Here is a 20,544-nt window from a genome sequence, read left to right on the forward strand (position 1 = left end):
TGCTTTTACACCTTCAAAAAATTAAATTTCAACTTAAAACCTACATATTTTGATTTGTTTTGTTTCGTTGTATTTAATAATAAACTTAAAAAATGGGATGATTTTTCAATTTTTTCAAAAAAATTGAAAAACGAAAAAATTGAAAAGGAAAGTGGTTAAAGATATAAAAAATGTATTATTTCCTTTCACTTCCCAAACGAACAGAATTTTCCAGTAGATCTTGTATGCATTTTCTAAAATTTACTTGAAACAAATTAGCTTCTTCAAAGTAATATTTTTTTGAGTTAATGAATTTTCTAACCAATTATTTTTATTGCTGTTTTTTACCTTTTGTATTCTGCAATGTAAAGAAAAGCTGACTTTGGATATTTGCAGTAGGTGTAGTATTTTGCATAATATGAAGACATAGAATGAGTATTAAAATTGATAAAAATATAATGCAACTTATTTTAGAATTTAAAACATGGTTGGTTGTAACTCACGAAGACAGAACTCTAGATATTTTCAAAATAGTTGATGTGGCTGTTGGAATTCATATTTGAAATATTAAAAGATAAAGTGCAAATAAGAAACTGAGGAAAGTGTGACATTTGACAAAGCAATGTCCAACTTATGAGAGTATTTTCTTAACATCCATAATGAAACACTGAAAATTACATAAAACAGCAACAGATTAATAAATTAAAATTCCAAGAACATCTGTAATAAAACACAATTTTCCCCCCACTCTTCGATGTAGGCACCTGTTTAAACTTTAAAAAAAAAAAAAAAAAAAAAAATGGAGAGTGTCAAAAATTTAAGAAAGGTATCATGGTTTTCAATCATCAAAAATTTAAGAAAGGTATCTGCAGTCAAACTACCTTCTTCTTCTTCCATGTACAACACGACCTGTTTTAACCTGAAAAGGTTAGAAAATTGGACAAAGTAGGAAAAGGCTGTCTTTGCAACTCTCTAAGGCCCATATCACATGGCATTTGTTTTACACGAACAACTGTTTTGAATAATGTTTCTGCCTGGTTTACTATTGAAAGAAAGACTCACAATTTTTTTCCCTTCCTTTCGGAAAAAATTACAAGTTCTTCGTTTTCAACCAGTCAGCTTCGAATGCTGTTAGCTTGTTTGTAATGGAGAACCAGTTTTCCCTATGGTAACCACAAAGCGATCTGTGGTGATTAGCTGTTGTGACAAAGCAGAAAAATTGTTCCAAACAGTTGTTCTTCAGAAACAAACGAACGTGTGATAGTAGCCTAAGAAAGTTGAAAAGCAGCAACCACAAATATGAACATCGAATTTCAAAAGCTAAATTCTTTGGTGATGTAATGCATGCTTAACCATTCATGGTTTATCAGATAAATATATTTTCATATAATTCTGTGTTATTTACTTCGGCGACGTAGCATATTGCCCAGCGATTCTTCACACCTTCCCTGTTGAAATTAACCTGGATGTTTAATCAAAGAATACCAAATAAATTTTAAGTAAATTGAATGTTTTTATTTTGAATTTTTTGAGAGCTATTAGAATGGTTTTAAATAAACATGATTAAGTGCATAATTAACAACAATATAAATGTACATTTTCTTTTTAGAATAGAAGTACAGTACAAAGTTGGTAATCCGGATCTCAAAGCCCCAAATTTGCTCATAAAGCGTTTACGCATGCGCGCTTCCGATAGTGAAGAAAGTGATAGGGATGTTATTGAAAACGAAAAAATTTCAATTGACAAGTTAGTCAGTATTCTCAACACGGCAATTACAGGATTTGAACAGTGGAATTTTGTAACTGAACAAGAAATAATGTCTGTTTATAGAATTAAAGAGAAAGTATAAGAGAATAAAATAACAATAGCACAAAAAAGAAAGCTTTTTTTTTTTTGTAAATTTTGACTCTTTAGATCATAATTGCTCTTTATTTCATAAATTATGGTTTCATATTTTTAATTGTATAATTTCTGCATGCCATCTTACCAGATTTAAATTGATGATCTATTATCTGGAATTGCCGAAGTCCCGACAAGTCTGGATTATGGACTTTGTACTGTATTAATTTAAAGTAAATTAGGTAAATATTTAAAATTATTAATTTATAAAATATTGTAACAAATTAACAAGAGGAATTATGTACCATATAGACACCTAAACAGGATACTCCAAACAAAGTGGACAAACGGAACATACATTGCCTAATAACAGTGAAAATATAAATTTGTTATTTAAATGTAATTTTAATTCATTTGCAATCTTAATTTCTTTTGCTCGGTGTTTAAACAGCAGTCTGAATTAGTGTATATAATTATTCTGGAAGGAAACTAGAAAGGAAAGAATAGGCAAAAAAATATATCAGATTGGCAGTAATAAACTTTTGCTTGATGTTACAAATTGAAGTCATTTTTGCAAAATTAATTAAAATTATGTGCTAATTCTTAACCGCTTTAAAGCAAAATGAAGATGGTCAAAAATTTTATATTGGCAAATTGTTAAATGTACATTTTCCTCAGCATTGTTTTGAGATAAACAATTTTACATGCTCATGATGTTATGTCTATTTTAATTATTATTTAGAAAATCATTTCGTTTTGAGGAAAAAAGTTTAAAAAAATAACTTTTCATAAAAGTTCAAAAATTTTGAAAATTGCTACTTTCAGTTCCTTATATTAATTGATTCATGTTTTTTTTTTTTTTTTTTTTTTTTTTTGAAGTAAACCACTATGGCTTGTATGTCCGCATTTAAGAGTATTTTAATTTTTTGGAATGAGTAAAATTTGAACAAACTAAATGATTAGTCATTTTACTCATTCTTTTTTTAAATTCGAAGTGTAATATTTTGAATTTTTTAAGGTTCTTTTAATAAAAATGTGTTTAATATTTTTTTTTTTATTATTTTTCAAGTGTACCCATTAGACAGTAATTTTTCGACTGTTCAAGTAAATTGAATATTTGCACAAATGACCGAGTCCTTTATAATTAAGCTGTTTTGTAATTAATGTATATGGTATTCATTCCTAATCGTAATTTAATATTCATATGGTATAAGAAATATAAATCTTATAACCTTAAATGTTGCAATATATTAGAACATATTGTTATTTATCGTTTACTTTAAATTGTCATGAGACTTGATTTGAGAAATTTTATGTTGTATTAGAAAAATACTCTCTTTAGAACACTATTCTATTTTAGATAATGGCAAATTTTAAAATTTTCTTGCGTAAATCATACTAAATGTGTGCTTCGAAATTATAAATTAAAATTTGACTATGCACTCAAAATTCAGTTGTGCCCAAAATTAAATATGTATATGCCTTTCCTTTTGGCTATTGTTATTTTTCTCCTTACAATGTTAAGTCATAATTCATCTCTAATTTAGTGAATAAAAAGGATTAATTTGGAAGAAGACTCTTAAGATCTTGGAGATTTTTAATTTTCTGTATTTTTTGCACTTCCTGCAAATTGTTTGTTAAATTAATTTAGGCTGTTGATATTTTTTCGATTGAAGTGACTACATCAACTGGAATTCTAATTAATGTCGATCTTCCACTGGTAGCAGCTTTCTTAGCCCCATAATGCTTGTTTTATGGGCATGATTTTTGCTTTTTTCCATCTCCCTTTTTTTCTTTTCATTTGTTTTCCAGTTTTCATGATATGTGAAGTGATTGTCCTAAAACCATTCATGAGGAATGCCATAGAAATCTTCCTCGGTTTGCGGAAAATGCGACATTTATTGCTAGTCTTATCCTTTTCTCGTATTGTAATTTAGATTCCTTATGTATGTATGTGTATATATATAGAAGCATGAATTTCTCTGTATTGTGCATACAACTCAAGTACACTGTGTTTCTCTGATTTTAAAACATTTTCCCATATGAATGTAGCAGGGTGTGCTACATTCATATGTAGTTTTCCCATCCTATTTGTTTCTGAGCTTTTGGTTCAGCCTTTTAAAATATAAAAAATGGTATTGATAGTAAAAAAGAATCGGTCTGGAATCATGAGTTTGTTTTATTTCATTTACTGATTTTCTTAGAATTGAAGCCTACTTTGATGGTATTAAAATTTTAATGGGTACTTTTAATTGATTTTAAATGAGCATATTTCTTAATTCTCTTTTTCATTAAAAAATACTAAACGGTCCTCATTTAAAATGAAAGGCAGTTTTTTTAAATCATGAATTCATGCTAGTTTTAAGAGCTTAGAATTAATGTGTTAGCTAGAGATAAGAGTCTAGAAACTTTTTCATGGTAGCCAATTTCTGTACACATGAAGAGTCACTTTTAAGATATGTGTTGGAATTGTAAACTACATGATTTGTTTTGTCCAGCTGATAAGAGTGTTCTGGAATAATTTATTTCAAGAAATAAGCTCAGATTAATTTTATAGCTAGTTTTAGAACGGTGTATCTAAAGTGTTATTCTTAGCATGTGTTTTGATAAAATATTTTGGTACTTTTCCCATTTTGCTGGCACAACCGATAAAGTCGCCAATAATGGTACAACTCGTGGCCAAATGGAATATCTTCGCTGGTAGCCTTTTACACCTCATTTTCAAAAGAAGTTGCAGCAATTTCTTACCAATTTGATTGTTTCTTTCAATACTGGCATACAATTACTAGAATATTTATAAAGATAATTAAATTTTATGCCCTAAGACCATTCACGGTAAGTCAATAAGGATGCAATCACATCACTCACCCAAAAGCGAAAAAATAGAAAAGGCAAAATTAAGGGTTAAATTCATCAATTCTAGTGAGACTGCAGTAGCGAAGTAAAGTTTTACATAATTTCTGAGTAAACTATTATTACGAATTGAAGTAATTCTTGCATTTAATCTTGTTTTCCAAATTAAGATTTAACTTGAAATTAATGTAGATAATTACCGAGAGAATTATATTTTTGTAAAGTAGTTTACATGAGATGAGATCACTTGGTCGCATGATACGAACCAGCGAATCAGGATGTAGAACCATGATAGCATAGTAAATTCTTAAATTGATGTTTTTTTACAAATTTATTGTTTTTATTTATTGGCTTTTTACAAAATTTTAAACAATATTAAAATGTTTATGCCTTCAAAATAACAAATTCTTAGAACTAACATTTGTTAACATTTTTTATGTGTGTACTGTATGTTGTCGCCAACAAAGTATGCTTGGTGAGATTTGTGACTGTGAAACGGAGAAAGTACCAATATTTTTAATTTAATTGTTTAAAATGTTAAGAGCCAATGAGACTATTGAGTTTTTTCATTTAAAGAACATGTATAATTGAAATTTTCAATGTTGCTGGTACATATTGAAAGTGTGATCAATAATGGGAACAAATATTAATGTATTCCAGTTTCTTATTTCCATTTTAGTAGTTGGTGCATGATAAGGTATGATATGTATTGTTATCCTATCAAAGGCTTAGCTTGAAAATCCCAAATTTCTCCCAAACATCATTAAGAAGTTTTTTAATAGTACTTAAATACATCTGGACTTTTTTGTTTTGGTATGCTTTTTTAATTGGATATGTTGCCAGGCATTCTTTAGAATATGTCATTTAGGCAAAGTAAAAAATACAAGAATTATTATATACTTTCCCTTGCCATTGTGTATACATAGGCATTCTAGAGAATGACAAATGCTAAATGCAAAGTATGAAAATAGGGAATCATTCCTTAAAATAATGAGAGTGCCATTAAAAAAAAAAAAACTGATTTAGAATACATGAAGAAAATTAAATTGTTTCATAATGTGCACTTTAATTTACATGTACACTTGGTGAATCCTTGGCCACTTCCATTGAACTGAGCAATTGCAGCTCACCAGAGAAAAATTTCATGTCTGGGAATATCTTTTATTCTAAGCATGTACTTAGGATGTTTTAAAATTTCTTCAGAAGTTCCAGGTCAATAGAAACTGTCTTTTGTCTCGCTTATTACAGTTGACAGTGTATTGTGCAAATCACTTCATCCCTTGTTGGTGTCAGGAATAGAAACTCTAGAAGTAGTTTGCAAAGAAGCAGTGGGAAATTTTATTCTCATTTTCATTTTTGACTTGTTTTTATGCATTTATTTTGGAATAAATTTTATACTTGATAGCATTTTCAGTCCATTTCATCATCTTTAACTTGAAAATATGAATTTTTTTACAATGCTTTGTGTATGCGTATTTGTCACGGGTTTCCTTTAAGTGCATACAAAAGGTAGAAGCCAGTTTGTCATTTAGCATTTCAAAGAATGCCTAGGAAGTGTGTGAAATGTTAATCATTTCATATACTGCTAGCCAGTTTTCGACGTTCTATAAAATACCGGCTTTCATATCTTGCATACATTATAAAGTCCAAATATATATACTTAAAGAAGTTACAAACATATTCTTAGCCATATGTGGGATATATATACTTCGCTCATAATATATGAAAGAAAACTGATAACTTTAATTTGGCTGTCTCTCCTTCCTGTTCTAAAATTGCTGTTTGTAATACATTGGAATTAATCCCCATGATAGTATCTCAGTTGCTGCCATATGTGCCAAGGTCGTAGATTTGAAAAAATGTGAAAAGTGTGGTTGAAATCATGATCAAAACATTAGGTTCCTGATTTAAATATGGACCAGTGAATTAAGTCAACTTTTGGAGTTAACAAGGAAAGGAGCTACCCTACATAAGGTGGCATGATGAGGATTACTTTTGAGTTATTATAAACGGCAAACACTTTGGGTGAAGTGCAGAATTGGCCACTTATATGGCGTGTATCGATGTGTACATGGACAGTCAAGGGAGTGCGCAATGCCAAGTTTGTGCAATTCTCTGATTTTTTTTTAAGTAGGTTGATGTATACATGGATACCGTGTGCAATTCTTGACTTACTTTCAAGTTGGCGATTTTGAGAAATGTGCGAATTAGTGGGCGATTCTGCGCCTTCCCCAACAATTTTAGGATATGAAGGAGACTTAGCCAGGTAAATAAGCCTTATGAGAAATAATATGCGACTGATGCCAAATTAAAGTTATATTTATATATATGGACCAGCTGGCTGCAAAGTTAATGATTCACAGTAATTGCTTATGAAAGAAATTGTAATTTAATAGGATTTTTGACACTGAAAGCCTTTTCCATGTAATTGAATATGTATTTCTAGAAATTACTTGTTTATATTTTGTGGTACCATTAGTAGAAATTGTAGCATGCAAAATGCCTCAGTCATATTTTAATGTCAGCCACAATTAAATGTTAAAAATAGATTATTTACAATTAAAAGACATAGGTGGGATTTTATATTTCAGAAAAACAAACACTATTTTAAAATTACCGTATTTACAAATTGCATGAAAGTTTTGAACTAGATGATAGCGTCTAACTTTGAGTGTTTGCCTACTTACAAGATTATCGCTGTAATGTTATAGTTACCGTAGTTGCCTACTTACGAGATTATCGCTATAGTTATAATTACCGTATTTATAATTGCATGAAAGTTATGACATTCTTAGGTGATAGCATCTAACTTCAAGTGTTTGCCTACTTACGAGATTATCGCTGTAGCATTAAAATTTTGCCGTTTGTGAAAGTCTGCAATTTTTTTAAGCGTCCTTTCCTGTAACTTCATGCTGTGTGCTTCATCTTTATCTTCTCTTTCTTTCTTATTTATCTTTCTCTTTTTTCAAATGAATGTGTGATTGTTCGTCGTTATCTTGGGAGAAAGTAGGGTAAGAGAACTTACACAACATAAAACTGCAGCTCCTCTCTGTCTAACTACTTCATTATCATAGGTCATAATTTTTACCAGTAAGTAAATAGCGAGTCTTTCAGTGGGAATTTTTTCTGAAAATATGAACAATACTTTCAAAGTTCACATGACCAAAAAGAAAAAAAAAAACATTTATGTTCTAGATAATTTTTTAGTCCATTGGTTGGATAATATTTGTCTTGTTGGCGCTGAAAAGTGAAATTTGGGGGGGGGGGTTAAATCATCAAATTGTTAATCTTCAGATTTAGACCTTGAAGTGTTCTTGTTATTATACTGCCAGTTACAAGAGATTTTACTGTTTCGAGCCAAATATAATTAAAAAAGGGTCTTAATATTAGGATTAGGAAGATGGATAAAGCTTTGAATCCTTTTAAGCATGCTATTTTTTAGGAAGTTAATGCTGTGTAGAGAAGGTAATCAAATCAACTTTGAGTATAGAATTTGGCCGGTTAACATGTTGATTACAGATTATGAGATAACTTTTACCCACCATAAGTATAATTCCTTTATATTGTCAGCTATGAATGTTCTCATGGTAATCGTCAGAAGTTATGCATAGTGTGTGTTCCTGGAGTAAGGACAATTAAAATAAGTGTTGGCAGAAAGATTGGATGTGCATTTTCATTTCGCATGTTAATATTTTATTATATAGCTGTTTGGAACAACAGTTATTAAATTTTGATGAGAATTTTAGATCAACAGTGGTAATAGTCAACAGAAGAGAAATATCAGCCTCCGAAAAAAATATATTGTGTATAGAATATATATATATATATATATATATATATACAGGAGTTTCAGCATTAAAATATGTGATTGTAACAAGTTTTCTGCCCAAAAACATTCTTAAGAAATTTAGGGGACATAAATGCAGTACGGTTAGTGTAGGTAGTAATGACCACCCAAATCTATGATTTCCTGCCGTTTCACTAGTTTTTCGAAGCCTTCAACCCCAACCCTCCTCCTGCTATTATGGTGGCCGCAAGTCGAAAAACAGATCAACTTCGTTTTGGAAATTCTGTGCAGAACAAAAGATAGCATCAGTAAGATGTAGCTGCAAATGTGAAAAAGGGTAGAATTTGAAGAAGTGATGTCAGGGTTATGTGGTAAGTGTCAAAAGATCCTGTTCAAGTCCTACAGAGTCCAGCTGGTGAATGCAGACACATGTGATTTTGCATTATCCTGATGGAACATTACCTTTTTTGTGCCAGAACTCAGTTTGACATTTTTCTTTGATTGCATCTCGCTGTACACTTTACTGTGGAGGGTTTTACCTTTTCCCAGGCACTCTTTGTGGTTAATACTATGGCAATCCCACCAGATACAAAGCATGATCTTTTTGGTTGTCAAAATACGATGCTGCCAACAGGCTCACCCGGCGTAGACCAACCTCTTTTTCAGCCTGTGTTGTTGAAGTAAATCCACATTCCTTCAAGTGATGATCCGGTCCAGAATTTTTTTTCTTGTGCTGATATTCGAGCATGTTAGAGCAGGGCCGAACACGTCTGTTCTTATCGCTTGAGTCAGCTGGTGCAACACACAGTGATTAAACCTGTATGTCTAACTCCTTAGCAAGCTCTCATCTTAATTTAATAATTTCTTCCTCGACCGTGACTGATGTAGTATCTATTAAATGTCCTATTTTTTCAGATACTCCATGAATGGTAACATTTTCATTAAATGGAAATATCATAAAATTGAGTATTTCTTCCAACCTAATTAAGTCAGCAAAACTTCTTTCAAATTCTTCAAAGAAAACATCTAAGTATTCGGCGAAATCTTCGGTTTGGATTATGGATGCACTCTTCCTCCATGTTTTTGAAGTTTCTCAATTCGTGTTTTCTTAATTGAGACGCATACCTATTTATTGTTTCTTTGAAAGTTTTAATCGCGCTCATCATATCTGTTAAACATTTATTCCTTCCTTGTAGATTTAGGTTTAAGTCGTTAAGTTTTGCAGTGATATCGCAGAGAAAAGCTAGTTTCATGAGCCATTTCTCATCTTCCAATTCAGTAATGTGCTCTCCTTTTGTTTGCAGAAAATTTTTTATTTCAGGTAAAAGAATACGAAATCCTTTTAAAAAGCACCACGGCTCAGCCACCTCACGTCTGTGTGCAATAAGAGATCTCCGTACTCTGATACAGTTTCTTCCAAAAGCACCCGAAATTGTCATCTCTGAAGACTTCTTGAACGAATTGAATTGACGATTTAAAAGCAATTTGCATTATATCATTAGATTTTAAAAGCAATTTGCATTATATTATTATAAAGTTTTTAAATGAATTGTAGATATTTTGGCCTCTCATTTGTCCTTTCAATGGAATTACAGTTAATAACTCTTCTTTTGAAGTCATATCTTTGAAAACCATTCTCACAAAAATGCATAACTGTGCAATGTTACTAATATCTGTGGATTCTTCAAATTGAAGTGATAGGAACTTAAAAACTTTTAAATAGTCATTTAATAAATCCTCCAAATTATTATTCATAGCTTCCGTCCATCGCATCACAGTGTTATGCGACAAAGAAATATTATTTCAGATTTGTTTTAAAAATTGTGGAAAAGCACTTCTCCCGCTTTACAGAAAGCTTCTTTTATCAATTCTCCATCTTCGAATGGTTTTTTTCGCTTTATCAAAACTTCTGTAATTTTAAACGCCACCTACTAGATATAATCTAAGCATCATGCTTTGTCAAGTTGTTTCTATTTAATTCTCCACTGTAAAACGACAAATTCATTGTACTACTTTGTACAGTTTGTTTTATGTTTTAAAGTGTAAACTAGTAAATTTTTATTTTAAATAATTCATTAATTCTATGTTTTAAGTCATAAATTAAATTGTTAATATCCGAGGTCATTATCGGGATAGTTGCGCGGACTACCTAAAATGTCTTCGCTGTTAATATCCGAGGTCATTATCGGGATAGTTGCACGGACTACCTAAAATGTCTTCGCTGTTGACAGGGGTCTTGGCCATCCCTGCCTTATACAGTGCGAAGTCGAATATCCAGACAAACTTCCAGACCACCAACCATAAATAAATAATGTAAAACAATCCCTTCCCCCAAATCTTAAGAATGTATATAATATAATAAATACTAATAAAAGAAAGTAGTTATGCTATAAACAGGGTTGCCACGCTACCTGGAAAACCGGAAAAAAGTCGTAGAATTAAAATGTTTTGGTCAAAATCTGGAAAAGTCTGGGAATTTCATATGCCGATCCCCCCAAAAAAGCGAGTTTTGCACTGACGTTTGGAAGCGATAACTTTCTTGGCGAGTTGTGTATCCCGTGAGCGTCATTCGGGCAGCTGGCATAAAGCCAATTATCGCAGCTCCAATTAGATTGTCTTTTAGAAAGGCAAAGCAAGTTTCCAGCAACTTTGGTTTCCAGTAACCTCGAGAATCGCATGTGCAGTGCATGTTGAACTAAACAAAATATTTATTCTCGTATAAAACAAAATCTGTTTAATCCTAGTATACAGAACTATGAAAGTTAGAATCGAAGAATATGTATTGCTAAGAAGGAAAACTTCTCTGCAACAGGAGTGGCTCTGTTCCAATGTAGAGGGAAACAGCTGCGCATGTGCGAAATGTGTGTCGCCAAAGCTCGAAGCCGGTGTTGAAGTTTGAAGGTCACATTATCAAGAGTTCATAAAACGAATTTTGCTTAAAATTTCTCTAAACTTTAAAGCAAAAGAAAATATTTTTTGCGCAAGTAAATAAATTAATGGATTAGTTATTTTAAGGGAAAAACTATGAGAATCTGTGTTTAAATTATTGCGCAAAATCAAAAATGTTTTCTTAACACTTATTTCTCAATGTCCTGCACATAACAGGGAGAGGGAAATTCTGGCCGTCAGGTTCCGTCGCCAGATCCCTTGGCGAATTTTCCCTCCGATTTCTAGCATTATGTCTATGGAACCTTTCCTTCTTTACATAGATGTTCTTTGGTTAGAATAACCTCAATGTACAGTACACACGGGATATGGCGACATTATGATGAGCAGTAAGCAGGTCATTTTGGTGTTGGCGACAATTTTCAAAATCGTGCCCACCATATACTAGGATTTTACCACAAAATCTTTTAAACCTTTTTTCTTTTTAATAAATGCCTTATTTGTCATTTTGCAGTAAAAAAAAAAAAAAATGGTAACCAGTCATTTAGCTAACCATTTAATATATATGCCAATATTTGTTAAAATATCAATGATTCCAATTCAATTTTTAAGTAATTATCTTTATTTTTATATTACTCATATCATTTAATGCTACTTCTTCCCTCTAAATTTGTTTATTATTAGTAAATAATACTTTTAAGTTTCAGGAAATTTTCTCTGGCAAAATCCTCAATTCTGGCAGAAATTAATTCTAACATGCCATCACGAAATTTAATGCACATATTTGTTGCTTATGTATGCTGCTGAATAAATATAAAATACCTGAATTTATTTAAAAATATCATTAAATATATTTCTTCCTTTCGTTTAGCTACAAAACGTCTGCAAAAAAACACATTTTTTAACCCGAATTGGGCAGATTCTAATTTCAAACTTCAGTGGAGAAAACAATTCCATGTTATAGTTTATTATAGTAATGCTTTGGGGATTATATATATATATACTCAAATTTTCTTGAAACATACCTAGAAAAGTCGGGGAATTTCACTCTCCTGTTTGAGTGGCAACCCTGTCTAAATGCAAATGCATTTGGGGGGATTAACTGAGATCACTGCTTGTCACTTTCAAACACCTGCTGTTTAGGGAGTCTCATCCTGCCTAATGACAATACATACCTTGTACTGTTGTTGGCCATGATCACATTTTCATCCCTTGAGTGATAGAATGGGGTAGTAGCATTTTTATTCAACCTAAACAAGTGAAGGCCAAATATTGCCATGTGTACATGCTATCTTACCAAATTTTAAGTGATCAAACATCCAGAATCACTGAAGTCTCAGCAATTCCGTGCTTTACACTGGATTATAAAGTGGTTGAAAAAAAGACAGCACAACAGTAAGTGAAAAGACTTGCAATTTCCTTTTGTAGCTAAATCCCAAAAATATTACTCTTGAAAATATGTTTCAAGGAACATTCACTATATGCTGATGGACTAATAGAATAATTTTCAAGTAAATGATGAAATGATAAGTAAAATATCGTCGTAAGAGAACTTCTAATGAATATCACCTGCACTGTAGCTTTACTTCAAGATTATAAAACGTTTTACATCATTTGTTAGTTTTAGAATTCATGTAATTTATATATATGTATATCCATTTATGACGCATGCATGCGAAATTTCAGGCTTTCCATATTAGCTTTTAAGGAATTGTATGTGCTATTCCATAGAAACTCTTAATATACATTACCCTACTTCAGCTGGGAAAAAAAAAAAAAAAATGTTATAAAAAAGACATATTGGTAAATGTTATTATAAAAGTATTCGGTGCAAGAATGGACTTAATATTAAAGCACAAAAACTAGATATTTTAAGGGGAAAAAACTAAAAATTGTATGTACCATAAGCATTGCATTTTCTTAGAATGATAATTATAAGTTTATTTGTGGTATTCGATTTAAATTAATTTTTTTAATTTATCAACTCTGGAAAATGAATGAGGGCTTAAAAGTGTCTCATCGACTGCTTCAGCTTTCTAAGTGTGATTAAAATGTGATAATATATGACTTTACATTTTTTACTGTTATGCAATCTCTAATTCCTTATTAATTTTAAAATGAAAGAATGATAGTAATTTTAATTGCATAGAACTGTAGTGATGTAGAGGATATAGGTGTTAATAAAAGTAGCATGCATTTGAATGAAAATTTTAACAGTAATTGTTTTATTCCCTCTTAATTTTGCAAATTTTGATAAATTTATTTGCGAAAAGGTTTATTCACTTTTTTAATTCTTTTGTATTTTTTATTTTTAATTAAGTAACAAATTTATGAAATGAGGAAAAAATTTGATTGAAAGAGTTAAAAATTTTGTAATTAAATCTGATTTTCATTAAAAATATCAGTTTTATAGTGGACATGATATAAGAAATTAAGTTCATGAGGAGAATTCCTTCATCAAATGTAATAAGTGGTAGTCTGTTTGCAAAAAACTTTTTATCATTGTTTATACTTTACACACAGTAAGATATCAATCATACTATCCTAGCTTCTAACTCTCCTGGTTTATAATTTTAAACTTTTACTAAAAAAAAGTGCTTTTCAGCATGAGTGATGGAATTGTGCCACTTTCATTCTCCCTTTCCTAGTGATTTTCAGCATAATTTAAAGTTTTATTTGATCTTAATTGTCTCATCTACAACAGACATTTCTAGAACTAAATGTGAAGATTTGACTAATATTAAATTTTGTTTTGCATCAAAATGTACCATATTTCCTTGCCTAGTTTTTCCCTTCATATATTTTTCTGCATAGCTTATTGGTGTTTAATAAGTTTAGAGAACATGGTGCTCGGAATTTTAGAATGGATTCATCCATGTAGTAATCATTTTCTAATAAACCCTCGCAAACCGCATACAAAGGTCACACCAAGCCTCACCTTTAACTGTTGAATTTTATGCCAGTCTGGTACAAGAACCGATGAGTCACAGGGAAGCAAACACAAACTGACATTAAGCCTGATTTCTCTGAGTCACATGCTATGTTAACAATCTCTAATTATTTGTGGAGGATTTGAAGCCTGAGTGGCAGAGATAATAAAAACGAATGAGATTCAAGTTACAGTCATGTAAGTAGAAATATCATATTAGATATTTTAATATTAGTATGTACTCTTATTGAAATGTAGGTTTCTTTTAAAGAAGTAATGTGATAGCTGCTTGTAGTTTATCCATAACTATTTTTTCGTTTGTTGTAACTGGGTCCTTTGGAAATGAAATTATTTGCATAATTTTCCCTACTTGATTTTCAGATGATAAAATTGATTAAAAAAAGAAGGGAGAGGAAATGCAATGCTCTGCTTATCTACATGATAGAATGCACAATAATGAATTATATTAATCTTATTTAAAAGATTATATAACTTTGATGAGTTAAAGCTTTGCTCCCTTATTCAGAAAAACGTAAAATGAAATTAACCAAAACAAAATGTAAAATTTAGAATATTGAGGCTTAAAATATAATTTACATTAGAAATATGAATAGTTAAATAATCTAAATCATACATTATATAACTTCAACTTTTCCTTTGGATTTTATTCAGTAATTCATTTGATTTTCATTTTGTAAAAGTGAATTTGAAATGGTCCCTCTGCTTCCCAGACAATCCTGATTTTTCATATTTAAAATAATTCAGCTAAATTTGAATATATATGTATATAAATTTTTAGTGACAACTGGTTTATGTGCTTGCATCATTAATAAGTTAACAGATGTAAATGCAGTAATCAGAAGAAATCAGTATGTTATTAAAAACAGGAATGGCAGTTATTTCACTTATATTGAGTACTGTAGTGGGATTTGTATTCAAGAAATCATAAGGCCCCCACCCCGATTTGTGAAATATGCACATATCATTTCAGAATTGGATATCAACGTGAAGGTAATAATTGTGAAGAAATTCAATGAATCGAGGCAGTATATTTAAGGTATAAGAAATAAAACCTCACCTTCCCTTTCATCCCTAAAAGGAAGAGAAAATAGAGCATATATTACTGATACATATTCAGGAATAAAAATAGCCATTTGAGAAGGTCTTCTAATATTAGTAATTTAATCATAATAAAATTTAAAACATGAGCGTCATATCTGCAACAAAATGGTTTAAGTAGTCACGTTAGGTTCCTGATTACTTGTAAATGTAACATGGTTAATTTCTTTCTATAATTGGTTTTGAAGAAAAATGCTAGCAGAATTTAATAGCATATTTGAAATGGTCATTGAATTCTAAAATATCAAATATAGTGATGGCGTTTTGTAATGTAGATGCTCGTCTGTTTTTAAATAAAGATAGCTTGTAATCTACTTTTTGCTTAAAATAAGTTTTAAAATTTTAGTAGTTTTAAATCTGAACTTTACCGTAATTTATCTGAAGCATTTTCTTGTTTTTTAGAAAGAATATTAAATTTTATGTATCCAAAGAAGCAAAACAAACCCTCTGAATTTTTCTTTTTAAATACATCTTCCTTTTTGCTATGTACTTTCTAGGCACACATGTACTTTTTTAGTGAATTTAGAGCACACAAGTTTGCATTAAGTTGTTTAAATTTTAACTTAAAATTCTCCGTTTGTTTTTGTTTTTTAGAAGGGCTGGGGGTCATGTAATTTGATAAATGTTGATTTTGAGTTATTTTGGAAATGTATCGTTTTCATTAAAAAAGACCTTGTACAGTACAAAGTCTGTAATCCAGACGTCCATTATCTGGAATGATCTATAATCTGGACCTCAAAGCCACAAACTTTTTTTTTTTGGCCATTGTGCGTTTGCGCATGCGCGTTTAGCATAAAAAACGTAGCAACTTAAACAACTTACATTGAAAGAAATGTTTAATAAAGTAAACAAATAAATATTAACCTTTTTTTAAAGAAATTTTGATACCCTTTAAATCATAATTGCTCTTTATTTCATAAATTACTGTTTCATATTTTTAATTGTATAATTTCTGCATGCCATCTTACTAGATTTAAATTGATGATCTATAATCTGAAATCGACGAAGTCCCGACGACGGACTTTGTACTGTATACGTAAATTGCCAGGTATGGTGATTAAAAAAGTATCTTGGAGTACTTGAAGGGTAGATGCATATTTAATCTTTCTTTGCAATATATTTAAGTATGAAATTTGAAGTATTTCACCATTATTACCTGCCAAATAATAAAATGAGCTTTTATATTCAGCCATACCTGAATCGTCAGATACTGCACATGCTGAGTAAAACAGCGCTTTATTGAATAAATAGTATGTTATCCTGATTGTACAATGGAGCAAAGGTTATGTTTTAAACACTCGGATCACTTTGTACTTACCACTATAAAGTTGATTAAGGGGAGTGTTTGGAGATGCATATATATATATTATTGTAGATGTTTCCCATTCACAGTTCAGCTGTCAATAAAGGAATCTTCAGAAAATAGGAAAGTAACCAGGGTGTGTATTTTCCATCCATAAAGAAAAATTCCTTATTAAAGGGAAAGAACACACCAAAGATCAAATGTAGCTGAGAGAATTGTTCTAGGTAATACTAATAAATAGTGTGCAGAATCTTATTGGTAGGTAAATGAGCAAATAGAAGGTATTTTTCCCATTTGTTACATACTAAATGATTTAAAAAAGATTATGTGAATTACATAATCAAAAATTTCATAAAATTTAGACATGGCTGCAGTCTGTTCTACAGCTAAATCTCTCAGTGTTAATTGGAAATCCCTAAAAGGTAAAGAGTTTATTTTTGAAGGTTGAAGATGTATATCTGTTGAAACTTAATGGAACTGTTTGATATGAATTAATATTTGAAAGATACAATGTTTCAAAGAACTGCTTCCTTTTGCATGACAGTACATCTGTACATTACAATGTTTCAAAGAACTGCTTCCTTTTGCATGACAGTACATCTGTACATTATGCTTTCACTGCCCAGAGGATTTGCTAAAAAAACAAGTGTATTGGTTCAATTATTTTTGTTATACTAAATCGTACATTTTTCATTTGTTTAATTAAATGAATTCTTATAAAAGCTAGCTCTGTGTAGGTCTTTACCAAAATTTAACGATTCAATTTACCAGATTTGGCGATTAATCTTGGCAACCACTTTAATAAGGAGGTATACATAAATGCATATAATTAAGAATTAACAAATGAAAAGGATTTTCATTAAATTTAAATTTCATTAGCTTTGTAAAATAAAAAATTCAATAGCTTTCGCATTTGAATGTGTGGTGAAATGGCAGAGAAAATGAGTGATTAAAATAACCAATTTTAGATTTACAATCTAAAAAGTGACTATCTAAAGACATCTGCTATTGCTTTTCGTAGAAGCCAAACAACAAAAATCAGCTGAGGATGATGGTTCGGTAAAACCATCAAAACTATTCCTGTGAAAATTTGAAAATATAATGTTGATTTTTTTGTTTGACTTCTAAATTAATACTTGTAGATGTTTCAGTCATGGTGTACCATGTATTATTGAAATGATTTTAAAAAAAAAATTGGCTACCCGTGTGTTCTTTCTGTTTAGAGTAATAATTTGTGCGTCCTAAATCTTGTGTTTTTTAAATCATGATAAAAAATTGCCTTTCAAGAAAATTGTTTTAGAAATATTTTAGATGAAAGCATTATTGTTTCTATCTAGTGTTTAAGATTCTAATTATTAGAAGGACTAACAAATCACCATTTTCTAATATCAGTATTCATTTAGCCACATATTTCTATGTTAAAAGATCTGTGGCATATTTTAATCTATGATTATTTTATATCATTGTATTTTGTGAATAGTTTTTATAAAAAGAAAATGCCCGTAGTCAAATTTCTGAACATTATTTGCATCAAATATTTATTTAAATATGTACTTTTGAATATTGAACAAGTTTCTATTTACTCGTGCATTTAATTTTGAAAAGTTAAATACACACAGATTTATATAAAATTGCATTGAGTTAAAATTTTATGTAAATTTATTAATATTTTAAAATTTATTGTGCAGTTTGAGTCATATAATAGTATCTTTTAAAAAGTTTATTATTTTAATATAAAAGGTCTGCATTAAGCCTAAAGCAATTTCTGGTAAAATATTTAAGCAGTACACATTTAAATTACTGCTATAATAAAATTAATAGTATAGCCTTTTTTCACATAATTTTTTTTAGATGTTTTAAATTGTATCTAGTATGTATTTAAAAAAAGAATACTTTGATGCTTTTCTGCCAATTAAAAAATAAGAGATTTAGAAATAATAGTGTAATATAAATGATTTGGTAAATTAAACTAAAACTAGCATGCAAATATGAAATAAAATTTTTTTTTTTTTATTTGAACTGCTGCATTTTTGCTTGAGCAGATCAAAACAGTTCTTATTTTTAAGGAATAAAACTGTTTTCACTAATCAAAGCATTAAATAAGTACATGTTTATTTATTTTTTTTTTTTCATTCAGCAGTTGTGCACTGTTATTGCATGCTCTTTGGCAAATAAAATGCAATGTCTGTCGAGCATATTGCTGAAGCTGTCACATCTGTTTATGTGTAAGAAATTTAGCCTTTGCTGCTCATTATGTATCATTTTAAGAAATATAATTTTTAGGTAGATCCTAATTTTGAAGTAAAGTATCGGGAAGTACTAAATGACTTTACACTTGCGCTGCTGCAAATTTTATATTACTGTAATTTTTACAGGATATTGATTTAATGGAAACAAGGGATTTTTTAGGCATTATTCTTGATTTCTGAACTCATCTTTCTCTTTTTAACCTCTAAATCACTTGCACAACACCAAAAACATCATTTTATTTATTTATTAATTTATTTTTTCAAAAAATTCATCTTTGGGCTACATTTAAACTAAATTTTGAGTGCTTTGCTATTTTCCTTGGAAAATAGGTTCTAATATTTAAATTATATATTTGTCTTTGAATATTTAGCATTTAAATCGTTGTCAATGTATAATATTGACACAGTCCCGAATATTTTTAGTTATGCTGTTCGAGACAGCATTTCTATTCCCTGAGTTTTGTAGGATTTCTTTAAATCATGAAAGGATTGTCTGTCCACCTGGGTGAATTATCTTTTTTTGATGACAGACTCGATTTTTGAAGCTGGTGCGCCATCAGGATGGCAAATGGAAAGCTTTACCCACTGAAACTGATGATTTAGCTCAAGTAGTACTTAAAGAAAGAAAATATGTAAGTATTTGTAGAAAGTGAATGCTGGAAAAAAAAAGTACTCTTTTTCTGGAAAGAAAAAAATGCAGTATATATGTATAATACACAAATATAAACTACTGATTCTGTCTTGGGCCACCTAAATTTAAAACTTGTGTATTTTTTGTTAATTTTTTTAATTTATTTATTTATGCACTTAAGATTGCATACGAAAATTAATTGCTTCATGGAATTTTTCTGTTTATGAAGGTGATTTAATGGTTTGATGTTTTTGGTGTGGTCTCCTACCTTCCTGTCGGCAGAAAGCATGTTTGTTTTATTACTTGTTATCTGATATTGCTTTTCTACACTAGCACTGCATTTAGCACTGATTTTAAATATTGCATGTTGGCTTTTAGTTGTCTTTTTTTTAATAAATAAATATTTATAAACATATGTGGCATCATCCAAATGTGTCCGGTATTAATTTATGTATTTTTTACCTACCTTTACATCTTTGTAAATGCTATTGCCATTTTGGAAATAAAGTTTTTTTTTAATTTAATGATTAGGTGCACTGCAGATTGAATGAGATGTATTTTAAATTATAAATATAATTACATTTAAAAATAATTCTTTTTTTACAAAAATTCACTTCAAAAGAAAATCAAATTTAGTACATCATTTAAAATGGTTTTGGGGAAAAAAATAATTCTGTCTTATGCTTATATACATAAATATAGAGATTCCTCTAAAAGGAGAAAAGGTTAGGTTAGGTAATCTTTTTAGTCTAAAAGGGGCCATGGGATATTAGTCTCTAAACAACATTTTGTGTTGAATCGTAAACAGTGTATCACTTTTCAGACTGTTGCCACGAAATATTATCTCCTTGTATTTTATTTAAAAAATTAAATGAGGAACAAGCTGCATTAATGTATGCATGTTTCTTGAAATGTAAAAAACAATGGTACCTAAAGTCATCAAATTTTGAATAACGTAGTCTTCCACC

At 30.0% G+C, this 20,544-nt stretch overlaps 1 protein-coding gene across 12 annotated transcripts in view; it reads left to right on the forward strand.

Moving 5' to 3' along the window:
• Positions 1 to 20,544, forward strand: part of LOC118194587 (serine/threonine-protein phosphatase 1 regulatory subunit 10-like) — a 105,847-nt gene that overhangs the window by 21,653 nt on the left and 63,650 nt on the right. For 9 of the 12 annotated variants that reach the window (XM_085818101.1, XM_085818099.1, XM_085818102.1 and 6 more), the window contains exon 3: positions 19,476 to 19,577. The exons of the other annotated variants lie outside the window; for them this stretch is intronic. In XM_085818101.1, coding sequence (XP_085674227.1) covers positions 19,476 to 19,577 — 102 coding nt within the window. The remainder of the gene's footprint in view (positions 1 to 19,475; positions 19,578 to 20,544) is intronic. 12 annotated transcript variants of the gene reach the window in all.

The sequence above is a fragment of the Stegodyphus dumicola genome, chromosome 6, assembly GCF_044657685.1.
Source record: "Stegodyphus dumicola isolate Sdum_Otavi_A_Nest chromosome 6, ASM4465768v1".
In the NCBI taxonomy this organism is placed as follows: domain Eukaryota; kingdom Metazoa; phylum Arthropoda; class Arachnida; order Araneae; family Eresidae; genus Stegodyphus; species Stegodyphus dumicola.